Source organism: Eublepharis macularius, chromosome 2, assembly GCF_028583425.1.
Source record: "Eublepharis macularius isolate TG4126 chromosome 2, MPM_Emac_v1.0, whole genome shotgun sequence".
NCBI classification, from domain to species: Eukaryota; Metazoa; Chordata; class Lepidosauria; order Squamata; family Eublepharidae; genus Eublepharis; species Eublepharis macularius.
Window position 1 is genome coordinate 177,775,845 of NC_072791.1, and position 24,448 is coordinate 177,800,292.

The 24,448-nt window shown below is 45.8% G+C and overlaps 1 protein-coding gene across 1 annotated transcript in view; it reads right to left on the reverse strand.

Moving 5' to 3' along the window:
• Positions 1-24,448, reverse strand: part of LRP1B (LDL receptor related protein 1B) — a 1,076,743-nt gene that overhangs the window by 107,693 nt on the left and 944,602 nt on the right. Inside the window, exons 69-71 of the mRNA XM_054970106.1 lie at positions 21,894-22,023; positions 19,310-19,416; positions 16,695-16,827 (exon numbers count right to left, since the gene is read on the reverse strand). Coding sequence (XP_054826081.1) covers positions 16,695-16,827; positions 19,310-19,416; positions 21,894-22,023 — 370 coding nt within the window. The remainder of the gene's footprint in view (positions 1-16,694; positions 16,828-19,309; positions 19,417-21,893; positions 22,024-24,448) is intronic.

Sequence of the window (24,448 nt, forward strand, 5' to 3'; positions counted from 1 at the left end):
CCAGATTAGATCTGATCCAGGATGCCCCTCCCTGGAAAAAAAATCCAGAAACCAGAGATTTGAAACTGAAATTGAAATTTTTCAGTGCATACCCCACTGCACGTTTTACTTAACCCACTGGAAATTTGAGAAATCACTGGCATTTCCATCATTAACTGTCATAAGTGTCAGGGCTTGCAGCAGCCACCACTGGGCGGTCTGCTCTTGACATCAAAGGGGAGCCAGGGATTCTGCAGGACCCTGCTCTGTGGAAGGAGGGGCGGTATACATCACCCAGACTCCCTCTCAATTCACTCGCTGGCCTGCTCAACCTGTGCCACTCACCCTCTTTGGCCTCTGCCATCTCCTTCTCCTTCATCCACTCTGCTCTGCTCTGCTCTGCTCTGCTCTGCTCTGCTCTGCTCTGCTCTGCTCTGCTCTGCTCTGCTCTGCTCTGCTCTGCTCTGCTCTGCTCTGCTCTGCTCTCCACGCCATCACTCCTTACTCACACCCACCACCTCAAAGCTCTTCCTAGCCACCTTATATAGGGTTTCCTTTCCCCGCCCCCGCCCTCCTTCTAGGCTTGTTCCCTCTCCTGACTTGGCCCAGCTGTGCCTTCCCTCAGGTGTTTCCCTCCTACCACTAATCCCTTCTTGGCTTCCTTGCCTTGCTGGCAGGGTGGGGTTGAATGCGAGCCATCCCCAGCTGAGGTCTCCTTGGCCTTGCTCATGAGGAGCTACGGCCTTTGAACTGCTGAGCTTGCCTGGCCTTGCTCACGAGGAACTGCCCCAGCCGGCTTCTGTGCTGCTGAGCATGCCTGGCCTTGCTCGCGAGGAGCTGCCCCAGCCGGCTTCTGAGCTGCTGAGCTTGCCTGGCCTTGCTCATGAGGAATTGCCCTGGCCAGCTTCTGGGCTCCCTGCTCATTGATGCTGGGCGGGGCTGCCCATCTCCTCCCCCAGAATGCCTGTGGCAGCTCCACCTGGAGAGACTTGGCTCCTAGCAACTCCTGAGCCAGGCTGCTGTCCTCTAGCCTGGGTGTGGCTCTGGGTTGTAGTGGCTGCTTCTCCTCCTTGGCTGGTAAGGGCTCTGTTTGGGCTGCTGCTGGGTCCCTATTCCCTCTGCTCTGGCCCTTTTCCTCTGTCCTGCTTAGCCCCCTCTCTTCCCCCTGGAGGGTGGGACTGGCTGGTCCCTCCCTGCTCCCTCCAGCCCTCTGAGGCTTTGGCCTTTCGCCCCTTCCCCCTGGAGTGGGCAGGTTCTGGACCTGGTTGCTGGCTGGGGTGGTAGGGCCACTGCCTCCCGGTTGCCTCCCACTGCTCCCTCCTGGCAAGTCTGGGGGCTGGGACTCAGACCCCGGACAATAAGAAGATGCTGGTTCATGAAAAAGAAACCCCAAACCACTTCTTATACTGTGCTATTTGAGACTCTCTGGAAATGTTTGTTAAAAATATTTGTATGCCACCTTCCCACCCAAAAAGTGTGTGGGCGGTGTCCCTAAGCTGGTAGACAAGAAGTATTAAAACATTAAAAAAATTAAAATAACATACACAAATATATGCACAAACCAGGGATGAGGCCAATAAGAGTTTACTGGGGGTATGCTGAACAAACAAACAAAAATTGAGTTTACTGGTGGAGGGAAGACAACGACACAGACAGGCAAATCTCCCTGTGTAGGAAGTTCCAAATTTTCGACGCCACAATTGAGAAGGTCCTTTCTCAAGTTGCCACTCATCTAGCTTTAGAAGAGGGGGGGCTGTCACCTGAAGCAAGGCCTCCAAAGATGGCAGGAGTGGGCAGTTAAGTTCATTTGGGAGAAGGTGATCCTTAAAGTATGCTGGTTCCAAGATGTATAGGACTTTAAATGTCAGCACCTTGAATTGGCTCTGGAAGCAAACTGGGAGTCAGTGTAGATGGGCTATAAATTAAACGTATAAATACATTTTTTAAAAGAAAACTGGAGTGATATACTCCTTATGACCCACTCTAGTCAGCATTCTAGACACAGCATTCTGTACTATTCTGCAGTTTCTAGACAATTTTCAAGGGCAGCCCCACACAGAGCGCATTCCAGTAATCTAGTCTAGATGTTACCAGGGCATGCACTGCAGTGGAAAGAACTTTCCTGTAGAGACGGGCATGAAATGGGGAAAAAACTAAACGAGCGTTTTGTGTTTCGCTGCATTCCATGAATCATGAACTTTCACTAAATTGTCCTGTTTCATGAAATGATTCATTAGTTTCATGATTCGTCAGAACCCAGGGCATTTCAGTGGCCCCTTTCATACCCAGAGATGGCAAGCTCACAGAGAGACTTCAGTAGACTTCCCACCCTCACCCAACAAGCTAGCAAGCACAAATGCTCTAAATAAGAATATAAGCAAAGAAATTTAAAGCAAAAGAAGATAGGCCTCAGTCAGGCTACACTCCAGAGCCAGGCAATTCCCTGAGACTGGGATTGGGTGGGGTGGAGGAAAGAAGGCACTCTTCACCCAATGACCTTCTCAGCAAGGCTAAGAGCTGAAAATAAGAAAGAGGCTTTTCAGTCTTTTTAAAAGCAGCAGCAAAGCTCCCAATTCCACTCTCTCACTCCAAGTTCCAGCAACAGGTCCTCCCTCTGTCTACTGGAACTGAAAAGCACGAGGCAGAGAGCTCTGCCTTATATAAGAAATGCTCACATAGAGCAGAACAGGAAGTCTCTGGTTGGCAGGCACACCTGCCTAACAAGGTTTGGAGGGATGAGATTGGTGTTCCCATGGCTACAGAAGGCCCATCTCCTCAGTAACCTAGGGGATTAACCCCCCTGCTCCTTGCTGTATAGGGCAGAATGGAAGCTCTCCAGTTGGCAGGGAGAGCTGCCTATCAAGGTTATGTGGGATAAGATTGGGGTTTCCAATGGCAACAAAAGGCCTGCAGACATTCCAGGCCTATGTTGCCTAGGGAATCAATGGATCAGTACCAGCCTGTCTGGCATCACGAATCATTCATGAATCAAACTGGTCCCAAAAGTCATGGATTTTGTGAAAACTGCGGCCCCACGAAACGTTTCATGAAACACAAATCAGTCCAATCAGTCACAAAATTTGATTCGTATTTTGATTCGTGCCCATGTCTACTTTCCTGCCCAGTTAGAGTTGCAGCTGGCTCACCAGCTGGAGCTGCTGAAAGGCAACTCAGGCTGCTGCTTCTGCCTGTTTATCCAACAATGGGCAGTACCCCCAAGCTACAAACCTGATATTTTAGGGGAAGTGCAACCCCATCCAGAAAAAGAGATATCCTTCTGTTTTATCAAGGTTATATTTCAGATTGTAAGCCCCTTCCATCTCAGAATTGCCTCCAGACACCTGTTTACAATTTCCACAACCTACCTGGGGTCGGCTGGAAGTACAAGATAGAGCTGTCATCCGCATATTGGTGACAACACAACCCAAATCTCCAGATGACAAAGCACAAGATAGAGCTGAGTGTCATCCGCATATTGGTAACAACTCAACCCAAATCTCTGGATAACCTCTCCAAGCTGCTTCACATATAGGTTGAAAAGCATGGGGGACAAGATAAAACTGTGGAATCCATAGGAAAGAGAAAAAGGGGCAGAGAAGCAGTCCCACAGCACCACACTCTGAAACCTACTTTCAAGGTAGAACTGAAACGACCTCTAAACGGTGTACCCCAGTCCCAACGCTGAAAGGCAGTCCAGAGGGATACCACAATCGATGGTATCAAAAGCAACTGAGAGATCCAGGAAAATCAACAGAGTTGCACTCCTCCTGTCCATCTCCCAGTGCAGGTCATCCACCTGGGTGACCAATGCGGTTCCAGTCTCATAATTAGGCCTGAAATCAAATTGGAATGGATCTAAACAATCCATTTCATTCAGGAATCCCTGAAGTCTCCCAGCCACAACTCATTCATTCACCATGCTCAGGAAGGGTACATCTGAGATGGGACGGTAGTGATTCATCTCTTCTCTCACCACTACCTGCTTCAAGGCAGGAACGACCATGCCCTCTCTTAGGAAGGCATTTACTATGTCCCAGATACCAGGCTCCCTGGATCTTTCAGTAGCCAGGAAGGGCAAGGGTTATACAAACAGATGGCAGGTCTCAAACTTTGAGAATTCTGTCCACATACTCACACTGGACAAGCTGAAAGGCATCCCACATAAATCAACACCCTGGGAACATCTGATCGTGTAACTTCTAATGTACAAGTTGGAACATAAGTGAAAGATTTGACCCATGAAGTGTTTGGCAAAATGATGGCAGCAGGTGCAGAGCAGTCTACCTATTCCTGTAGGCCAGAACCCAATGGGATTCTGACCACTTGGAAGAGTTCCAGCGGTCTACACAGTGTAGATGCAATGATAGCAGAGAATGTAATACATTCTTCCGATATGGTCAACCTCATTACCCTCCTGCTTCAAATGAACATAAACTAGGGCCAAAACATGTAGATTCTGTTCCTAATCCATGGTAAATTCATCTTCATTAGGATGAGATTTGCCTTTGTGTGTCACCTTGTATATGTGCTCCTTTGTTTCATATTTCTAATAAATATCCCTTAGTGATCATGGATGTTTCACTTCTGCTGAATTTCTTTCATGGAAGAAAAACAATAATATCAAAATATTTTTCTTACACATTGTATGTGAAAAAGTGCCTCTCCATTTCCCCAGTCCATTTTCCATATAGAATACTGCCAATCCTGCTTGGGGCCTGCCCCACCTTTAAGCAGGTGGCAGTCATTTGCCCCACTGCTGGGATGGAGGCAGACAACTTAGCCTTATTTGGGGATCTCAGCCTGGGGGCGGAGTTTCGCGGCGTCTTTCTGCCTCTCCGCCCCTGTGGCTTCAGTCTTGCCTCGTGCTCGGTGGAGGCAACACGTTGCTGTTTGCTCCCCGGCACGAGGCCTTGGCCGAAGCAGGACCCGACGTCTATTTCCCGGCTGGGCGAACGGTTGGCTGAGGCGTAGGGGCGGAATTTGTTCTCCCCCTCTGTCTGCGCAGCGGCTGGCCGCGTGGCCTACTGCTGCCCGGTGCGGGGTCGTTGGGGTGGCAGCTTTAGAGGGCTTGTGCAGCCGCTGCCTTTTCTGCGCTTTGGGCCCCGGTGGGCGGTCGCGGCGGGCGGCTTTCCTTCCCCCCGCCCAGGTAGCCGGGGGTGCGTTCGCAATGCCCGTGTGTCATCCCCCCCCGCCCACCGTTTAGCCATTAGCGGGGCGAGGGGCCGCGGTGAAGGAGCGCTCTTGCCTGGCGCTCGGCGCGGCTGCGCCCCGACTCCTTTTATGTGAGCGGCGCTTCGCGAGGCGCCCGTTCGGCCTCTCTGGGCAGCCGGGCGCTTCTCCGCCACGCACCAGGCTTCTCAGAGCGCGGGGGTGGGGTGCACTTCCCGCTGCTGCTTCTACTGCGCGCCGTCGCTTGCGAGCCGGTGTGCCGTTTGCTGAGCGCTCCCCCCTCAACCCGGTCTACGGCGGGCGCGCGTTTGGTGGCCAGCCTCCCGGCACGGTATCTGCCGGCTCTAATTTCCCCCGGCTGCGCGGCAGCCATTTTGTTCAGACGTTGTTGGCCATTTTGGGGGGCGGTTCCTTTAACGGACATTCTGGGCCCTTTAGGTGCCAGGGGTACTGGGGAGTTCATTGCAGGGCCTGACCTGTGTTATCTCCCCTGAGGCTGTGGGCTGAATTTGGGCTGATTTCCCGGGTCTGGGCCTTGTGGGGCAGTGGGGCATAGTGGTTAAGTGGCTGGCTGCGAACCCGTTTTCTTGGCCAAATCTCACTACAGTGTTGAAGGGTACAGGCGTGGCTAAGGGAAAACAGCCTGCAAAGCGCCCACTCAAACGCGTGGCTGCTGCCTTATCATCTGACGAGGAGGATGATGTTCCCGCAAGACGCGATATCTTAGCCAGGATTGCTGCTTTAGAGCAAGCACGAACATCTTCAGCTCCGTCAGCGGAGCCGGCGAGTAAGAGGCCAGTGAGGGTTGCATCTAAGACCGCGTCGCTTAACAATATTCTTTCTCGTTTAGCGGCTTTAGAGGGGGCATCCTCGGGTGTTTCTGCGGCTCCATCGACTTCTGCGGCTGGTAATATCGTCGAGGACGAGGTGGCGGAGTCGGCTGCCACGGATGTAGAGGGGAATTGGACCCAGGATGCTGGCCAAGTGGCGCTGGTGGTGCAACCGCCCGAGGCTGACGGTAAGTGTCCTTGGCCACAGCAGCCAGGAGCTTGGCCTTGGGGGCAGGCACAGCAAAATGCACCACATGTGGCGGGTACTCACTCCGGTTCCTCGGGGGGTTCATCTGGTTCCGGTTCGTTTCCAGATTGGGGCAACTGGTGCCAGCCGGCTGTCCCTGGGCAGCCGCCTGGGGCGGCTAGTTGGGCGCCCCCCCTGCACAGTTTCAAGGCATGGGCATGGTTCCACCATGGGGCTCTTATTATGGAGTTCCCTGGTCAAATTATGGTTCGGTGCCTTATAGGGCCCTCCCAGTTGGGGACACGGCCATGCCGTTAGGAGATCATCTTACCCCGGCTACTAGGGAGAAGATCCTGCGCGGGGATTATGTAGATGTCTTTACCCTTCTCTTCAGAGATCTGGAGAAGAAGGATAAAGAAGACCTTGAGGACCGCGACAAAGAACGCATCAAGAGGCGCAAAATAGATAGGACTTGGCACAATTGGCTCCCCGGTTTTCTCATTTATGCGGGAGTCATAGCCAGGGCACAGCCCTGGAGGGCGGCGCCACTGTTCCAGTACATGGACATTATTTATAGGGCTCATACGGAATTCTTAGGAGCAGCCTGGCTGAAATACGACGAAGAATTCCGGATGCGGGCGGCCTTGAACCCATCGCTGCCTTGGGATCAGGTGCACCAGCACCTGTGGTTGCAGCTGATGACCCCGGCTAAGTCTTCAGTCGGAGATAGGTCAGATAGCGGTCATATAGTGCAGCGTTCTTCACAGGCTTCTGGGGGGTTTGCCCAGGGTTCTTACGGTTCCCGCGCCTCGGCGGGGCAGTCGGTTCAGCCCCGGCTGCTTTGCTTTGAGTTTACCTCAAAAGGGGTCTGCAACTGTAAAAACTGTCGGTTTGGACATGAGTGCCCGACCTGCCGAGGCCCGCACGCTCTCAATGCCTGTAAGAGGCAGCGGCCGTTCGGAAAGAAAGGGGGTGGCCCCTCAGGGCAACAGGGGCCTGGTAAAGGGCCCCAGCCCAGTAAAAGTAAAGGTCCTTGAGGCCATGTTGGCTGACTACCCCAACAAAGTGGATGCCCAGTTTTTGTTGCAAGGTTTTTTGTTTGGTTTCCGTATTCCTTATCAAGGCCCCAGAACCGCCTTCATGTCAGCCAATTTGCGTTCCGTTATTGGCATGGAGGATGTTGTGCGGGCAAAGATCCAGAAGGAATGTGCCGAGGGCAGGGTTTTAGGCCCTTTTCCCTCCCCTCCAGTTCCTTGTCTGCGGGTTTCCCCATTGGGGGTAGTGCCTAAGAAGGCAGTAGGTGAATTCCGGCTGATTCACCACCTGTCTTACCCTAGGGGCGGTTCGGTTAATGACGCAATTCCAGAGCATTTTTGCTCGGTGCGTTACACTTCCTTTGACCAGGCGGTCAAAGTGGTTAGACGTTGCGGTCGGGGTGCAGAGATGGCAAAATGCGACATCAAGTCCGCATTTCGCCTTCTCCCTGTGAACCCAGACGACTTTGAACTGTTGGGGTTTGCCTTTGAGGGCAAATTTTACATGGATAGAGCCCTTCCCATGGGATGCTCCGTTTCCTGCGCAGTGTTTGAGCGTTTTAGTACGTTCTTGGAGTGGGCGCTACGTCACAGGCAACGCTGCCGTGACTCCGCCCACTATTTGGATGATTTTATCCTGGTTGGGCCCCCACACACGGGTCAGTGTGCTCGTCTGCTGGACGGCTTCGTACGTTTAGCCGACGAGTTGGGTGTTCCCTTAGCACACGAAAAGACAGAGGGTCCCACGACGGTTTTAACCTTCCTAGGGATAGAATTGGATACCGAGCAGCAGACTTCGCGGCTCCCCTTGGTAAAGCTCCAGGAGTTGCGGTCCCGATTGCAGACCCTCTTAGGCAAGCGGAAAGTTTCCCTAGTGGAGCTACAACAGGTCGTAGGCCATCTTAACTTTGCATGCAAGGTGGTGGCGCCAGGTAGAGCCTTTTTGAGGCGCCTTTGTGATGCAATGAGGCCACTGCGGCTTCCGCATCACAGGGTTCGGGTTTCTCCAGGTATGAGACAGGACTTGGAAGTTTGGTCCCAATTTTTGGGCAATTTCAATGGAGTTTCTTTTTGGAGACAAGAGCTGTTGTTGGAGGGCGACCTTCAGGTTGCATCTGATGCAGCGGGCTCCGTTGGGTTGGGAATTTATTTCAGGGGGCACTGGTGCGCTGAGCCATGGCCCGCCGGCTGGATAGATGCTGGCCTCTGTAGGGACCTTACGTTCCTTGAGTTCTTCCCGATTCTAGGGGCAGTTCACTTATGGGGTGAGGAAATGGCCAACCACTCCGTGCACTTTTGGTGCGATAACATGGCAGTGGTGCAGGTCGTGAATTCCCTCTCTTCTAGATCCCCCAGGGTAATGAAACTGGTCCGAGCCTTCACCTTAAGGTGTCTCCACCTTAATATTCTGTTCTTAGCCAGACACGTACCCGGGTTGAATAATGAAGTGGCAGACGCCTTATCTCGTCTGCAGATGGACCGGTTTCGTCAGCTTGCCCCAGAGGCGGATTTGCTGCCCGCCCAGGTTCCTTTGGAGCTATGGAGGATTGGGAATCCGAGGCACTCAGGGCTATCCAGTTAGCTCTGGCCCCTAGTACCAGGAAAGCCTACGACAGGGCGGTGAGGTACTTTGCGGAGTTCAGGCGGGAGTCTGGCCTTCCGCAGAGTTGGCCAATACCGGTTGAGCATGCAGCCCAATTTTGTGTTGCTCAGAAAGGTAAGGGGCATACGGTTAAGAACATTCGGAGTCAGCTGGCGGCTTTGGGCTTTGCTTCAAAGGCTCGGGGCCTGGTTGACCCCACGGGTGACTTCCGCATTAGGAAAATGTTGGAGGGCTGGTCCAAGGAGGCCGTCGTTACAAGGGACGCCAGGCAGCCTATCTCCCCTAGTATTCTCCAAGGTTTGAGGGCCATGTGGCCGGTGGTTTGCTGTTCCCCTTTTGAGGAGCTGTTATTCCATGCCGCTTCTTTGGTTGCATTTTTTGGAGCTCTTAGGGTCAGCGAGCTCGTTCCCCAGTCCCTTAGGGACGTTTCTGGTCGCGCCGTCTCCCTTTCTGATGTTAAAATTCAGGGAGACCAGGTGACGGTTCGCATTAGGCGTTCTAAGACCGATCAAATGCACAAAGGGGTAGAATTGTCAATTGGGCGATGCGCAATTAAGGATTTGTGCCCGGTGGCGGCTTTAGAAAAGTATTTGGGAGCGAGGGGCTCAGCGCCGGGGGCATTGTTTTGCCATGAGAATAGCTCCCCGCTTACGAAATATCAGTTCTGGACTGTCACGGGCAGGGCCCTCGCAAAGTTAGGGCTAGAAGGGGTCAAGTTTGGGACCCACTCCTTTCGTATAGGCGCGGCTTCCATGGCCGCAGCGATGGGTTACTCAGGAGCTGAGATTCGGAAGGTGGGGCGGTGGCGCTCCTCCGCTTACAAGGCTTATGTTAGGCCCCTAGTTGGTGGGCAGTCATGCTGACATTGTTTTTCTTCCAGGTGCTGTAACATGGCGCGATAGGATACGCATTCTCATATGTGGCCATAGCATGGTCTTTTGGGCGGCGCACCAAGCGAAGAGGACGCGGATCGGGTCCCAGCTTGGACTCAGCCGTTGGGCCACAGTGGAATGGCAGGGCAGAAGAGGCCTGCGGTGGGCAGGTTTGATGCCGCTGTTGTTCGAGGGTCGGAGTCTCCATCCCCCACAGATTCTTGTTGTCCATTTGGGAGGCAACGATTTGGGTCTCATGAAGGGCGTGGCCCTGTCTTGCCAGGCACGAGACGACTTCCGGGAGATTATGCGAAGATGGCCCGGTGTTTTGATCTTCTGGTCGGCGATGCTTCCGCGCCGGGTATGGCGGGAAGCGTTGGACCATAGGGCTGTGGAAAGGGCGAGGCGGATGGCCAATAGAGCCCTGTTTAGAGCAATGTCAGAGGGTCTTGGGATCTATTTGCCCCATCCGCAGATAAGGGCCAAGTCTGCAGACCTCTACCGAGGGGATGGGGTACATTTATCGAACGGTGGTAATGCCATTTTCTTGAACGACCTGCGGCAAGGGCTACGCCTGGCCTTAAGCCATTTGTGGGGCGCTGAGGCCTAAGCAGAGGCTTGGCCTCTGCGGTGGCAGGGTGTTAGTTAGGGAAGAATCTGTAGCGGGCCGGTGAGCACCCTTGGCACCTCCCCATTGGTGGGGAATTGGGGTCTGCCAGATGTGGCTGGCTGCCGTACGGCCCAGCTGCGTGGTTAGACGCCCTGGTGGGAAACCCCTGGACAAGCCAGTCTCCCCCCGCTGCCGTACGGCCGGGTGGGGGAGCTTTACAGGGGTGAACCACTTCGCCTGGCCAGGCCGGGTCCCAGCCATTGTCTGATGGCTCGCACCTGGGGCAGCGGGTGTCTCGCCCAGACAGGTCAGGGCGGGGTACGGAGCGACCCCAGGGCCTGACCTGTACCGCTAGTTAGGCCCTTGCCGTAGTTAATATTTATGGTTGTTGTTTATTAATAAAGCGGCCCATTTTTTATAATCCAAATACTGTGTCTGTCTCTTATTCCTAATAGTGGGGCAAAAGGCACTCTACTACGTGTCTCAACAGTACAAAGCAGTACAGTATTATGAAGAAAGATTTCACAAATAAGTTTTGTAAATATAAGTATGTTTTAGATCAGAATTTCCCTTTACTTGCATTCAAAGTACACAGATTTGGTTTATGCATGTATTTGAATCATGACAATGACGCGAAGAATATATCTTAATGATTCAAAGAATGACTAAACATGGTCTCAAAATATGTGGCTTTGTAAAAGTAGTTTTAAAACACTGTTAGTTATAAATACTATAAGTCCCACAATTTGATATGTCTTCAATTATTTTAAGCAATTATTTATTTTTCTATTTGTTTATTTGTATTTATTCCAATGTACTGAAGAAAATCAATAACATCATAAAATCCAATTATTGATTGCTGTTAATTAGAGCTGATCGGAGCTTTTTCAAATGGAACAGAGTTGTTCATTTTTATTGAACCAGGAATTAAGTATCATGATATAATCCACTGGCCTTAAGCCATAAAATATTGCCACACTTTATGGCAAGATAATAGTGGCAGTGTGACATGTTGCGTTTGAATCAGTATTTTCCAAAAGAGAGAACAAATGCAGGCAGTTTTGCCAGCCCCTTAGAAAAACACAAATAGCAGCAACTAACCATCCAATGCAATCCTGAATAGCATTATACCATTCTAAATTTATTGTAGTTAATGGTGCTTAGAAAGGTATAACTCTGTTTAGCATTGCATTGTGAACACATTATAATATTGCTGCCAATTAGGATCTTTTCAGACCTATAATTCTACTTTTAAAATGCCCTGGCCCTAGATTTACCTGGGGCTCATATTTGTGGGGCCATGGAATATTGGGGCAGAGTAGAGTGGCCACCATGTTGCCTGGGTCTGGGCGGCTCCCAGCAGTCTCCTTGTGACTGCAGGAAGCCAATAGTTTCAAATTGCCCAGCTGGCCAATCAATGGTGTTGGACAGGCTCTTGGGGGTAGGCCCTGCTGGCAACCGACCTGGAGTGCTTAGTCTCTATTCTGGTCTGCCAGTAGGAATTAAATTCTGGAACCACCTGGGCCCCACATTAATCTGCCTCTGACTGGCTTCCCACCCACCCCTCCCTCAGATCAGGTTACAGCCGTCTGTCTGTCTTAGGTTAGGGTTCATATCAGGATGCATCAGGTATTGTCTGCAGTCTGGAACTTTGGCAGGGGTGGGGGTGGGGAGGAATGGCTATTACCTTGTCACAACTTTGGAGGTGGTGGTATTGTATTGTGCACAGATCCTTTTGAGGGGGGAACACTGCCTGTGTACAATGTTTCTCCATGGCTGGGGATCCCCTTAAGGAATCTTGGGGTGAACGTATGGCAGGGAAAAGCCTAGCTCAGGAGGCTGCTAGGGCATGCAGTCTCCCAGGTGGCAGAGGAACCACACAGAGGCTTACTCCTATATAGAATCCCATTTACCATCATCCTGCATGGGAATATGGGAGCCATCAGCTGACAGGCCAGTTAACTGATGCTAGGATCCAAGCCCTATGCAGTACCAATGCTCCATAAACTGTAATCAATAAAGTTGTGGCCTTTTGAAACTTCATTTGGTGCTTCTGTGTTTTCTGTTATGTTGCCCTCACCCTCACCCCTTGAGCTTGGCCATGCAAACAACATTTAGAAATTTAGTAAAAATTAGAAATTCTAACTTTAACAGAACAATTCTATGAAGAGTTATTCCAGTCTAAGGCCATAGAAATAAACAGACTTCATAAGATTGCACTGAAAGTGACTGCACTATGTTTTGACTCAATCTTATTTAGATAAAATTCTCCATATTCAGGAATGCTCCTATGGCTCCATTTCACTAATGACTGAGCCTTCTACTGGCAGATGTGATATGTTATACCGACACAAGGATCCTTGTACAAGGAGAATGCTTCTTGCATCAGAAGAAGACTCATCCACCAATGGAATAGAAACATTGCGTCTAGTAGTCCTCTGCTTGCAGAGATTTATTAATATGTGATGGGATCAGTCTCATTTCTCTAAATTTTCCTAATAAAAATTACAGTCCATATTCAAAATCATGCTTTTCCTTTACAAAAACAATGAATACACTTACACAAAGTAATGAATTTCTAAAAATAAACTGTCTTCATACAAACAGTGTAGGGCTGATAACAGTGTAAATCCAAAAATCAGCTGATAGTTTAATTATAAATACTGCCTTTATGAAGCACACACTTCAGAAATAAAAACAGGGATTATTCCTTTCATTGGACAGATTTAAAATGAAGCTATATTTAGAGAGAGCTAGATTTATGAAAAAGCAATGAGATAATATTGCTCTCTTTTTAAGGGATTACTATGAAAATCATTATTCTTCTTAAAAGGAAAGGCTTTTCTGAACAAATTAATGACAGTAACAAAAGCGCAAAGTATTATTGCTAACCAATAAGAAAAAAGCTTCTTCTATAGAATATTTTTCATCTATAAAACCTACAACTCTTTAGTATTTGTGTGTGTGTGTGTGTGTGTGTGTGTGTGCGTGTGTGTTATATGCCATCAAGTCGCTTCCAACTTATGGAGACCCAATGAATGAAAAATGTCCAAAATGTCCTACCATTAACAGACTTGCTCAGATCTTGCAAACTGGAGGACATGGCAGGGCCATAGCAAGGATTGCCAGCACCCAGTGGCAGCTCCAGGGCTGTTGCTGCCCCCCCCCGAGCACTCGTGACTGTGCAATGATGTCACTATGCATGATGTCATCACACAGGGTAAGCCGCTGCGAGCCAGCAGCCCCATCGGCATGGCAGGCTGCCAGGGTGGCATGTGGTTGGCCTCCCAGCCCTCCTGATCAGTTGCCCTGTGCACCGCCCTGGCCACCTGTCGTGCTTGGCCCACAGCTGCTGCGCCCGGCCAGGAGCACGTGCTAGCGGTGGCAGCAGCATGGGGCAACTGAATGGGAGGGCTGGGAGGCTGCCCGCTCAGTTGCTTCATGCTGCCACTGCCAGCACACACTCCCGGCCGGCACAGCAGCTGTCGGCCAGGCATGGCTGTCAGCGTGGCCATCAGCCGGGCCAGTGTGCAGGCAGCCTCCCAGCCCTCTCGCTCAGCCAACTGTGCTGCCACCACCAGCTCCCCGGCACATGCTCCTGGACGGCAGCCACACCCAGTGCACCCCTTAGTCAGTGCTGGGGGCAGGCACCCCCCCTGCCTCCCCAGTAGATTCGGCCCTGGGACATGGCTTCCTTTATTCAGTCAGGCCATCACATGCTGGGTCTTCCTCTTTTCCTACTGCCTTCCACTCTTCCTAGCATTATTGATTTTTCCAGAGAATCTTGTCTTCTTATGATGTCACCCAAGTACGATGCCCTCAATATTGCCATTTTAGCTTCTAGGCAGAATTTAGGCTTGATTTGATCTAGAACCCACTTCTTTGTCTTTTTGGCCATCCATGGTATCTGTAAAACTCTCCTCCAGCACCACATTTTAAATGAATCAATTTTCTTCCTGTCAGCCTTCTTCACTATACAATTTTCACATTTTCACATAGTAATGAGGAATACCATAGTTTGGATTAGGGATGTGCGCTTTGGGTTTCTGATTGGGGTACAATACCAAAATCAGACCTGATCTGTAAAGATTCGGAAATTTCAAATCAAAGCTTTCTGAAGCATTCTAATGCTTCAGAAAGCATTGGGGTCGAGTTTAAAGGGCCCCCTTCCTGTCACTTGCAAGCGACCCTCACTTCAGTATGCTCCAAATCTTTACGGAGCATACCAAAGTGAGTAAATATCAAAATTCTGAAGCGGCTTGCTGCCTCAGAATTCTGGTATTTCTGAATTTTTCCCCCGAATCTTTTTGGGATGTACACCCCCAGTTTGGATTATTTTGATCTTGGTCCTTAAAGAAACATCCTTATACCATATACCCTGCAGCTGTGGACAAGTTTACATCGGGACCACAAAGCGTAGCATCCAGACAAGAATAAAAGAACATGAAAGACGCTGCAGACTTGGCCATCCTGAAAAATCAGCAGTGGCTGAACATAGCCTAACTCAAACAGGACATAGTATCCTGTTCCAGGACACTAAAATACTTGACAACACTTCCAACTACTTTGTCAGACTGCACAGGGAAGCCATTGAAATTCACAAGCATAAGCACAATTTCAACAGGAAAGAAGAGACTTTAAGAATGAATAGAGCATGGTTTCCAGTCCTGAAAAACACCAGGCTAACAAAACACTCAATACCGACAATAGCCCTGCAAAGAAGATTAGCACATCAAGCACCAATCCATATGCAAAAGAACCTCCTCAGGATACAGTGAAGCCTCCCTCCATTAGCATTCCACACCCTGGGAAACTCTTACAGGATGACTCAGCCCAACCCCAACCCTCCTGAGTAGATATAAATGACCTGCCAACATCTTTTCCACACTGTGACACTGAGAGATCTGTCTTTTGGTACTACACCTCTGAAGATGCCAGCCACAGCTGCTGGCGAAACATCAGGAACTACAATGCCAAGACCACGGCTATACAGCCCGGAAAATCCACAACAACCATCCTTATCCTTAACAACCTTTTCTAGTTTCCCCATGGCTGCTTTTCCAACTCTCAATCTTCTTGATTTCTTAGTTGCAGTCTCCATTTTGTTTGATGATTGAGCCAAGGAATAAAAAATCTTGAACAATTGCAATTTTCTCATTGTGTAATTTCTCAGTAGTCGTTATATTTGTTTTCTTGATATTCAGCTGTAATTCTGCTTTAGCACTTTCTTCTTTAATATTCTTCAGTAATCATTCACTATGTTCTGCCAGTGATGTGGTGTCATCTGCGTATCTCAAATTGCTAATGTTCCTTCCACCAGTTTTCACGCCATCTTCTTCTAAATCTAATCAAGTTTTCCTTATGATATGTTTGTTCTGCGTATAAATTGAACAGATAAGGAGATAATGTACATCATTGTCTGAGATTTTTGCCAATTAGCAACCATTCTGTTTTCCCAGGTTGCACATCAAAACAATCAGATGTTGTGGCACAACCCATTTCTTTTAACACAATCCAGAGCTTTACATGATCCACACCGTCAAAAGCTTTGCTGTATTCTATAAAACACAGGCTGATTTCCTTCTGAAATTCCATGGTATGCTCCATTAGCCATCATAAATTTCCAATGTCATCTTTAGTGCTTCTTCCATTTCTGAATCTACCTTGCACATCTGGCATTTCTTGTTCCATGTATGGTAAGAGTCTTTGCTGTAGACTTTTGGGCACCTCTTTGCTTGCATAGGAAATTAATGCAATAGTTGTAGCACTCTTTGGCATCCCCTTTTTCAAAATTAGAAGGTAGACTGAGTGTTTCCAGTCTGTGGGCCATTGTTTTGTTTTCCATTTTTGTTGACATATCCTTGTTAAGATTTTGATGGACTGAGTTTCAGTAGCTTGAAGCATTTATATAGCAACTTGGAATGAAATTGAAAAGTGTTTTATCTATCAAGTTCTTAATGCATTGCCCAATTCAACTCATTATAACTCCTTCAACTCAATGGAGCTGGTGTTAACTAAACACATTCAGTGTTAAAATACCATTTCATCATTACAATACAGAATTGTAGCATGTTCCCTTACTCTGCACTGCCTCTTTACCTCTTCTTCTATAAGACCAAAAGATAAAAGGGAAGTGGTATAAAAAATAGAAATGTTATACATTTGCATTTTCTAAGTCAGTAGAAATTGGTATAACATCTGAAATAGAAAAACAAATTTTATAAAGGAGTCTGTGATTGCTTTAAATAAATAAATCCATAGATAACCTAGCTTCACATATATTGGATCTTGGAATAATTGAAGATCACTTCCTGAAAATATCAGTGTTCTTTGGAAAAGTTTAAACATCCCTTTTTAGAGCAAAGCCACTCTTCTTATAGAAAGCTACATAAGAATAAAACAAATCTCACCTCGGTCACAATTTTGTTCGTCACTACTGTCCACACAATCCTGGATTCCATCGCAAAGCCATCTGATAGGGATACAGTGTGCCTTATTTTTACATCGAAATTCATCTTCTTTACATTCTGTTACACAATCCATCTGTTTAAATATATTTATATACTGCAGTATTTATCAACCAAACAACAGAATTATAGACACATCAATCAGAATTCTGCAAAACTGATACATTTAACTCAACATCTTTCCTGTATGGAGACAGAGGAAGGGTAATTTGTTGTTTTTGACTGACAACAAAATTAAACTCCTGAAAGTAAGTAACTGACATAGCACTCATTTCTATGCTTTAATATGGAGTATATAGCAATGGGTCCTATGGGCTGGAAAAATATCTTCTCTGCTTTCCCCTTTGAAGACCTCCCGTAGCACAAGGGCTGTAGTAAGGAGGAGGATTTGGGCAAAATTAGCTTCTGCCTCCCTTTTCTGCCAACGGAGACTCCAGAACTAGCAGAATCTCAACTGCCAGAAGATGTGAAGGGACAGTTTTAACCTATTTGCCTTTTTAACCTATTTGCCATTTAAAGGAAGAAACAGGCTCATGACTGAAGGCATCATGATATACAGTACATAGGGGTGCCATCTCCCTATTTGGGGTAGAGGATTCCCTGCCCCCTGCCTTTGCTTATCCAACTAGAGGGAAAGGCATAGGGGTGGGGGTGGGAAATGACAATTTTCCAGATCAACAGGGAACTTACAGGTCATACCATATATCATGTCATGTTATGTCTATCTTCCAGAAATATAGGTCCTAAGACCAACGGGAAAACAATTATTTATCAATCATATATTACATATACATAATCATTATTTTAATATAGCATATTACAATATTGCAGCCAATTTTTATCTTCGTTTTACAAGTTTCAGCATATAATTTATATTACATATATCATTCAAGAATCCTCCCCAGGAGGATCAAGGGGTGCAGCGGCAAATTAATGACTTGTACTATATCAAAGTCCTTTCAGGAGCTGGTTAAACAAGTTCATGGTTTGTTCCAATAATATGCCCTTGCCCAAAATTATATGTGGGCAGCACAACCCGACCTCTGAGAGTGCGTATTCTGGAACACGTATCCAGAATACGTAATGGGGTGAAGGAAGCCCCTTTAACACAACATTTTTTAGATGAGAAACATAAGGCAGAGGAGATAAAAGTAGCAGGACTCTTTACTACCACCAAAGAATCTGACTCGCAACTAACTCTATTGAGAAAGGAGGCGAGGTGGATTCATATGCTAAAAACCTTATCACCACGGGGATTTAATAATGAATTACCACTGAAAAGCTTTCTGGTTTGAGTGTAGCGCCTTTGTAGAATGGAATCCACATTGTCTTTAGTAACCCATATAGGCATTTTGTCATTACAGGTTGTAAGTTATTTCAGGATATACTGAGAAATTGAGGTTGTAACTTGCAGGTGTCACCGATTTGTGATGAGATCATGGATGTTATTGGTACCTCCCCTGTATTGTAAATCTTTTTTTGTATAAAAATGTGAACGCTAGGAACTGCATCACATAGGAGTTTTCCACGTCATTGGGTGAACTGACGGTGTGCCTGTTAAATGACTTTGGATGGGTGAGCACATGTAGATGTTTTAGCAAGACTATTGGTAATGTGTAATATATAAAATAATCAATCAATGTACTATTAGAGAATATATAAATGAGCTAAAATGAATTTATGTAATATTTATTCATTTTTATGTAGTTGTAAATGGTTGCTCCTGAGGAAGTCCGTGGGGATGAAGAACTAGTTGGAAATTGCCGGCCTTAGTTCCGGGCACCATTGAAGGTTCCACTTTTCATCTTGGAACAAACCATGAACTTGTTTAACCAGCTCCTGAAAGGACTTTGATATAGTACAAGCCATTAATTTGCCGCTGCATCCCTTGATCCTCCTGGGGAGGATTCTTGTATGATATATGTAATATAAATTATATGCTGAAACTTGTAAAACGAAGATAAAAATTGGCTGCAATATTGTAATATGCTATATTAAAATAATGATTATGTATATGTAATATATGATTGATAAATAATTGTTTTCCCGTTGGTCTTAGGACCTATATTTCTGGAAGTGTTACATCGGGAAAAGCCAGTTTATTCCACCCATGTTATGTCTATCGGCATGACAGGTGGATGTGCAAGCTATACATGCAAAATGTTACGTATTCTGCTGTGGGCCCTGGCACCCCTAACAATATGCTCAACGCATGTCAGGTCACAAGTGTACAAAGTGACTTGCAGTCAGACATAGCTAAGGGAGCTCACCTTAAGCAGTACTTGTTTGCTTGGCACTCCAAGAGGGCACTGCAGGAGGGGAGAAAAAGCTTTTTCGTTTACTCTTGCCCAGTTTTCACCAGTGAAAACAGGGGGGAAGGGGCTTGCCCCCTTTTCTGGTTCCATGCGCCCTTCCTAGAGTAAAAAATTTGTTTCATTTGATTTTAATTTCTGTTTAACTGCTTGCTTCCTTGAAGGCCTTATTTGAATGGAAAGGTGGGATAAAATTGTTTAAAATGAATAAATAATAGTTCAAGTCAAAAGTAACCAACAGCTTACCTCATCAGAACCATCAGCACAATCATATTCTCCATTACACCTGAAAGATGCTGAGATACATCCTCCATTGGAACATACATATTCACTTGAAGAACAGGTTGGTGATGCTATTGCAAACATATATTTGACATTAGGCAAGTACAGTGGATAAAAGCATCATCACACAATTTAAAGTTATTATTTACTTAAAATACAGATCTACTGAGAGAGCTATCTAGCTAGCTCATTTTTAGTTCATCCTCCCTCCAACGAACTTAGTAGGCAAACATAGTTCTCCCTTTCCTTTTTTATCATGTCAGCCCTATGAGGTGGTTTAGGATGAAAGTATGTTCTGGCCCAAGGCCACTCTGTGATCTTCATGGCAGAATAGAAATCTGAACCAAGGATCAAGACTCTAGTCTAACAACCCACTTTCTTGTGAAAGATTTTTGCCAGTTTTTCCAGCCTTATTTTGTTCACAGGAAGTTTGCTTTAACTGTCCTCACTTACATAAACAGTGTACCTACTAATATAACTACAGAACCACGAAAATCATTTCTCTAAAACAAGCCAATAAATAAAGCAGCCATTGGTACTTCAAAATACATCTTTTACATTCTTCTATAGTGGTAGAGTGCCCTCAAGTCGTACCTGACTTATGGCGACCCTTGGTGGGGTTTTCATGGAAAGAGACCAACAGAGGTGGTTTACCATTGCCTACCTCTGCAACCCTGGTCTTCCAATTACTAACCAAGGCCAACGCTGCTTAGCTTCTGAGATCTGACAAGATCAGGCTCACCTGGGGTACATTTTTCTATAGCCATTAACACATTATCTCCAATCAAAAATACCTCATCCGTACCACTTAATTTTTAACAGAAAAAATATATAAGGAAAAGGCCCAGGACTGCAAACTTAGGAGACAACTTTTAAAATAACCTAAACAGAAACTATTGTTTCCTTTAACCATTAGCATTTATTTTTTGTCAGGATAATTAGTGCCTTCATTACCTTTTCCATAATTTTCCATGTCTTGGCAAGTTAGGGTAATAAAACATGATAAGGGGTGTTCTTTTTTAAAAAAAATAGATTTTTTTTTTAAAGAGACTGGAGTGGGGAAGTTGACAAAAGAGTTCATTAAACTCCTCTAAACGGTACGCATTGCATATTTTTAGTTTTTTAAAAAAAATATCAGCTAGGTTTACTTAGCACAAAACAAATCCCAAGTACAGCTAGTACCCAAGGCATAGATGTTATCCTCTTCTACAGAGGTGAAAAGAATATTTTCTGAACAATACTGGAGGAGCATTTGATATGGATGGGATTCTATGAAACAGTAATGGAAGGAACTGGCAGAGGTGGATCATTCCCGCTGTCGGAAGAGGAGGATTCTGCACTCTCTCTCCTCAGGTTTCAAAGGGAGGCAAACCAAAGAGTTAGAAAGATAGAGAGGTTTACTGTTTACTATTGTTTACTGCTCTGACTGTCCTTTAATATGCAGATTGCTATTCTCAGGATTTCCTCCTCCTGACTTCCTCCCTCCCTCTCACTCCTTCTCTTCCTGGCTTTGTTCCAGGCAACACCTTTTCTCTCTTTCTCCTCCCTCCATCTTGGCAGCATGGATACAGGCCTTGCCCTGCCATCCATGTCCATACTTAGACTAGATAGGTAGTTAGGATCTAGCTCTCCTCCTTTCCTATCAGAGTATGGCATTCCGGCAATAAAGAACTCTTATTTCTTTTCTAAATATAAACCAAGTGTATGCTTTTATTATTTTCATTCCTGCACACACACCAGCCAGCAAAACAAACTCACAACCACCTATAATCATGCTTCCTCTGCCACATGATAGACTCTGCTAACGGCCCAAACATGGAATCCTTTAGTTAGGTTTCTGGGGCCTACATAACGATTTATCACCCACCTTCCTCCTTTCATAGCAGCTGTGGGAACCAAAAGGTCATGCTAGGAGTTTGGTAACCTACGTAAATGGCAAAAAAACCCATGTGATATGGGTGGCTACAGCAGGGAGAAATCACCCCTCAGCCCCCATCTCTTGTGCTGGTGGAGCGTTATGCCCTAGAGAAAGGCTTCCTGTGCAAAGATATTTCCACTATATGGGAAAGCACTCCTCTGATTTCTAGTCCTTGCTAAAACCATGTTTTGGGCATAGCGCAATAAAAGTTCTACAACAGAAGAAACTTGATTAAAGCTGCAATTAGCTCTGAAAAGTCTGAACAACAAGCATGCTGAAAGTAGATTAAGTTTTGTAGCTATGTAAATTTATAGACACTGACTTCATGAAAGAAGTTTTCCAGAATGGAATTTTTCTCCATAAATTACATTTCAAATTGTTAGGACTGCTAACAGGCAGATTTTACATAGTAAGGTGCTGTATCTCTCAGCATCCAACGTATGAAGTGCAATAGAAATGAATACAAGCCTTCTGAGACACAGGCTGTCTGGGTTTTGGACTTGGGTACACAATGGAACAACAAATGCGGTATATCACATTATGCAACTTGCTACAAAATGGCAGTTTAGTTGTTGACCCATTTTCTGATTGCTCATATTGGCTTCTTTTTTGTCATTTGCAAAGATATACCTGGTTCACAATTTTTCTCATCCTCTCCAAGTATGCAATCATCGTGTCCATCACATTTCCACTTTGCTGCTATGCACTGACCATTGGAGCACTGGAATTGGTCTTTTAAGCAACCAGAATCACAATATCTCTGTCAAATATAATGAAACCACTAATTTAATGAATATACAATATAACATTAGACTTTAAGTGAGCAAAATGTTTCTCATCTCTGAAAAACAGTGTTTTTAAATTCTCTATCAACACAGCAACTGAATTTAGCAATACTGATTTTTAACAACAACCCAAAGGAAATAGTCAATATAACTGGGAATCAATATTTTTAAATTATATATTATCCTTATGATAATGGTGATCCAGAATGACAACAATGTATTAGTTACAAACTTCCAATAGCACCTTAACCAACTAGATTTCCAAGGTATGAGCTTTGTGAAGGGAGGTTTGACTCTCATAGAAATCAAGTTGGTCTATAATAAGGTGCTGGTGGAGCTGAATCTTGCTCTTTGACTGTAGAGCGTATCTGTTTAATCACAGATAAAAAGCAGGTTCACCATGAAGCTAGGAAAAACAATACCCATCCCAATTTTTTCTGCCACAACTGATTCTTTGGGGTGAGTTCAGAAGACAACAATGTCCTTAAAATTTATCATTCCCTCTATTACCTTCTTCCCCTTTTGTTTTCCCAGCACTTGTACCAGGCCTGAAGAATGCTGATTACACACAATTCTTTTTCTAGCTATTGTCGTATTGATTTTTGTCTCAGACGCTTAACTGAATAGTGGTGAAAATACATGACAGATCATGCCATGTCTGCACAATTAGGAGCATTTCAAAAATGATTTTTTTCAGGAGGATCATGTCATATTTGTATGTTAAAAAGATGGATGGAAAACACTTTCTAATATTTCCAGAGATATTTTCAACTTGCCAAAAATGATGTAATATAGTTGGGGTGTTTATTACAATAGTGAACATGTTTTTTGTTTTTTTTATAGCAAGGGTAGCATTTTCTAAATTGTTATTTCAAAGGACAATTTTTTCTTCGTGTTAATTGTGATCCAAGTGGAATCCCCATGCAAAATGCTAATTGGCTTATACCACATCTACTTTCCCCATGTAAAGAGTGGACTGGTTCCCCCACAGAACAGACTTTTGTGTATTTCCCTCAGGGCTTTTTTTGAGGGGGAACACTCCGGAACGGTGTTCCGGCAGCTCTAGAATCTGCCCACATGATTCCTTCCTCCTTCAGCCCGCGGGCTCTGCAGAGGAGGCTAAGCTGCTTTGAGTTCATTCTGCTTCCTTTTCATTCCTCTGTGAGTGAGTGAGTGAGTGAGTGAGTGAGTGAGTGAGTGAGAGAGAGAGAGAGAGAGAGAGAGAGAGAGAGAGAGAGAGAGAGAGAGAGAGAGAGAGATCTGGGGCCCAGCACGGGCTTTACAGAGGAGGCTTAGCTGCTTTGAGTTCATTCTGCTTTCTTTTCATTTCTCCGTGAGTGAGAGAGAGAAAGAGAGCAAGCTGGGGCCTGGCGCGGGCTCTGGAGGGTTACGCGGCTTTGAATTCATTTTGCTCTCATTCAGGGGTTTCTGTGTATGTGTGTGCTACTTTGAGTTCATTCTGCTTTCTTTTCATGAGGGGTGGGAGCTGTGTGTGTGTGCTGCTTTGAGTTCATTCTGCTTTCTTTTCATGGGAGTGATGGGCTGTGGGGCTGTGTGTGCATGTGCTGCTTTGAGTTCATTCTGTTTTCCTTTCATGGGGGTTAGTGGGGCTGTGCATGTATGTGTGTGCATGCATGTGTGTGTGTGTGTGTGTTGTTTTCATTCTTTTGATGACTGGAGTTGACATTGTTATGGTTTCCACAGCTTTTGAATGCAGATTGGTTCTGTGTTAGTTAAATATATCAGTTATGGTTATTTGTATTAGTTAAAATATCAGTTATGGTTATTCCAGATTTAAGCTAGGAATGGATAGCTGTGTCCAAGTCACAGAAGGCTTTCATCAATATATTCATCAGCATATAGGTGTTCTTATGTCTTAATAGCTGTAACTCAAATGGTTCTCCCCACCCTCAGCTGATTAACATCACTGAAATTGTAGTGGACATATGGGTGTTAAGGAAGTTTTTATGAATATTGTTTGTCTGGGACATTGGAATATTTATGAGCATTTCACAATGTCACAACAGCTTTGCTAAGGTAGGGTTGGCAGGCAACAAAAAAAAAGCCATTTTAAACTAAGTATAAATTTAATGCAGCTAAAGTTGAGTATCTAATTTTGAATTGCTCCAGTAAAGCAAAACCCTCCCTGAAAATTTGAAAATTCAATATTCATTAGATTAGGAATTTCAGACTGAAATTTTGAGAAATAATTTTGGATTTTTTTTTCTATGCTGGCAGAGGGTATCTGTTAGAATTTAGATTTGTGAGATAGGTTTTGGATTTTTAGAGGCCTCCTCCTTCTTGCATATTTTAAAGTATGATTCCAAACAAATGAAATGTTTGGAAAAAGGAATGGAAGATTCCACTTTTTGTAGAGGATACAGAAAGGAAAAAAAAACC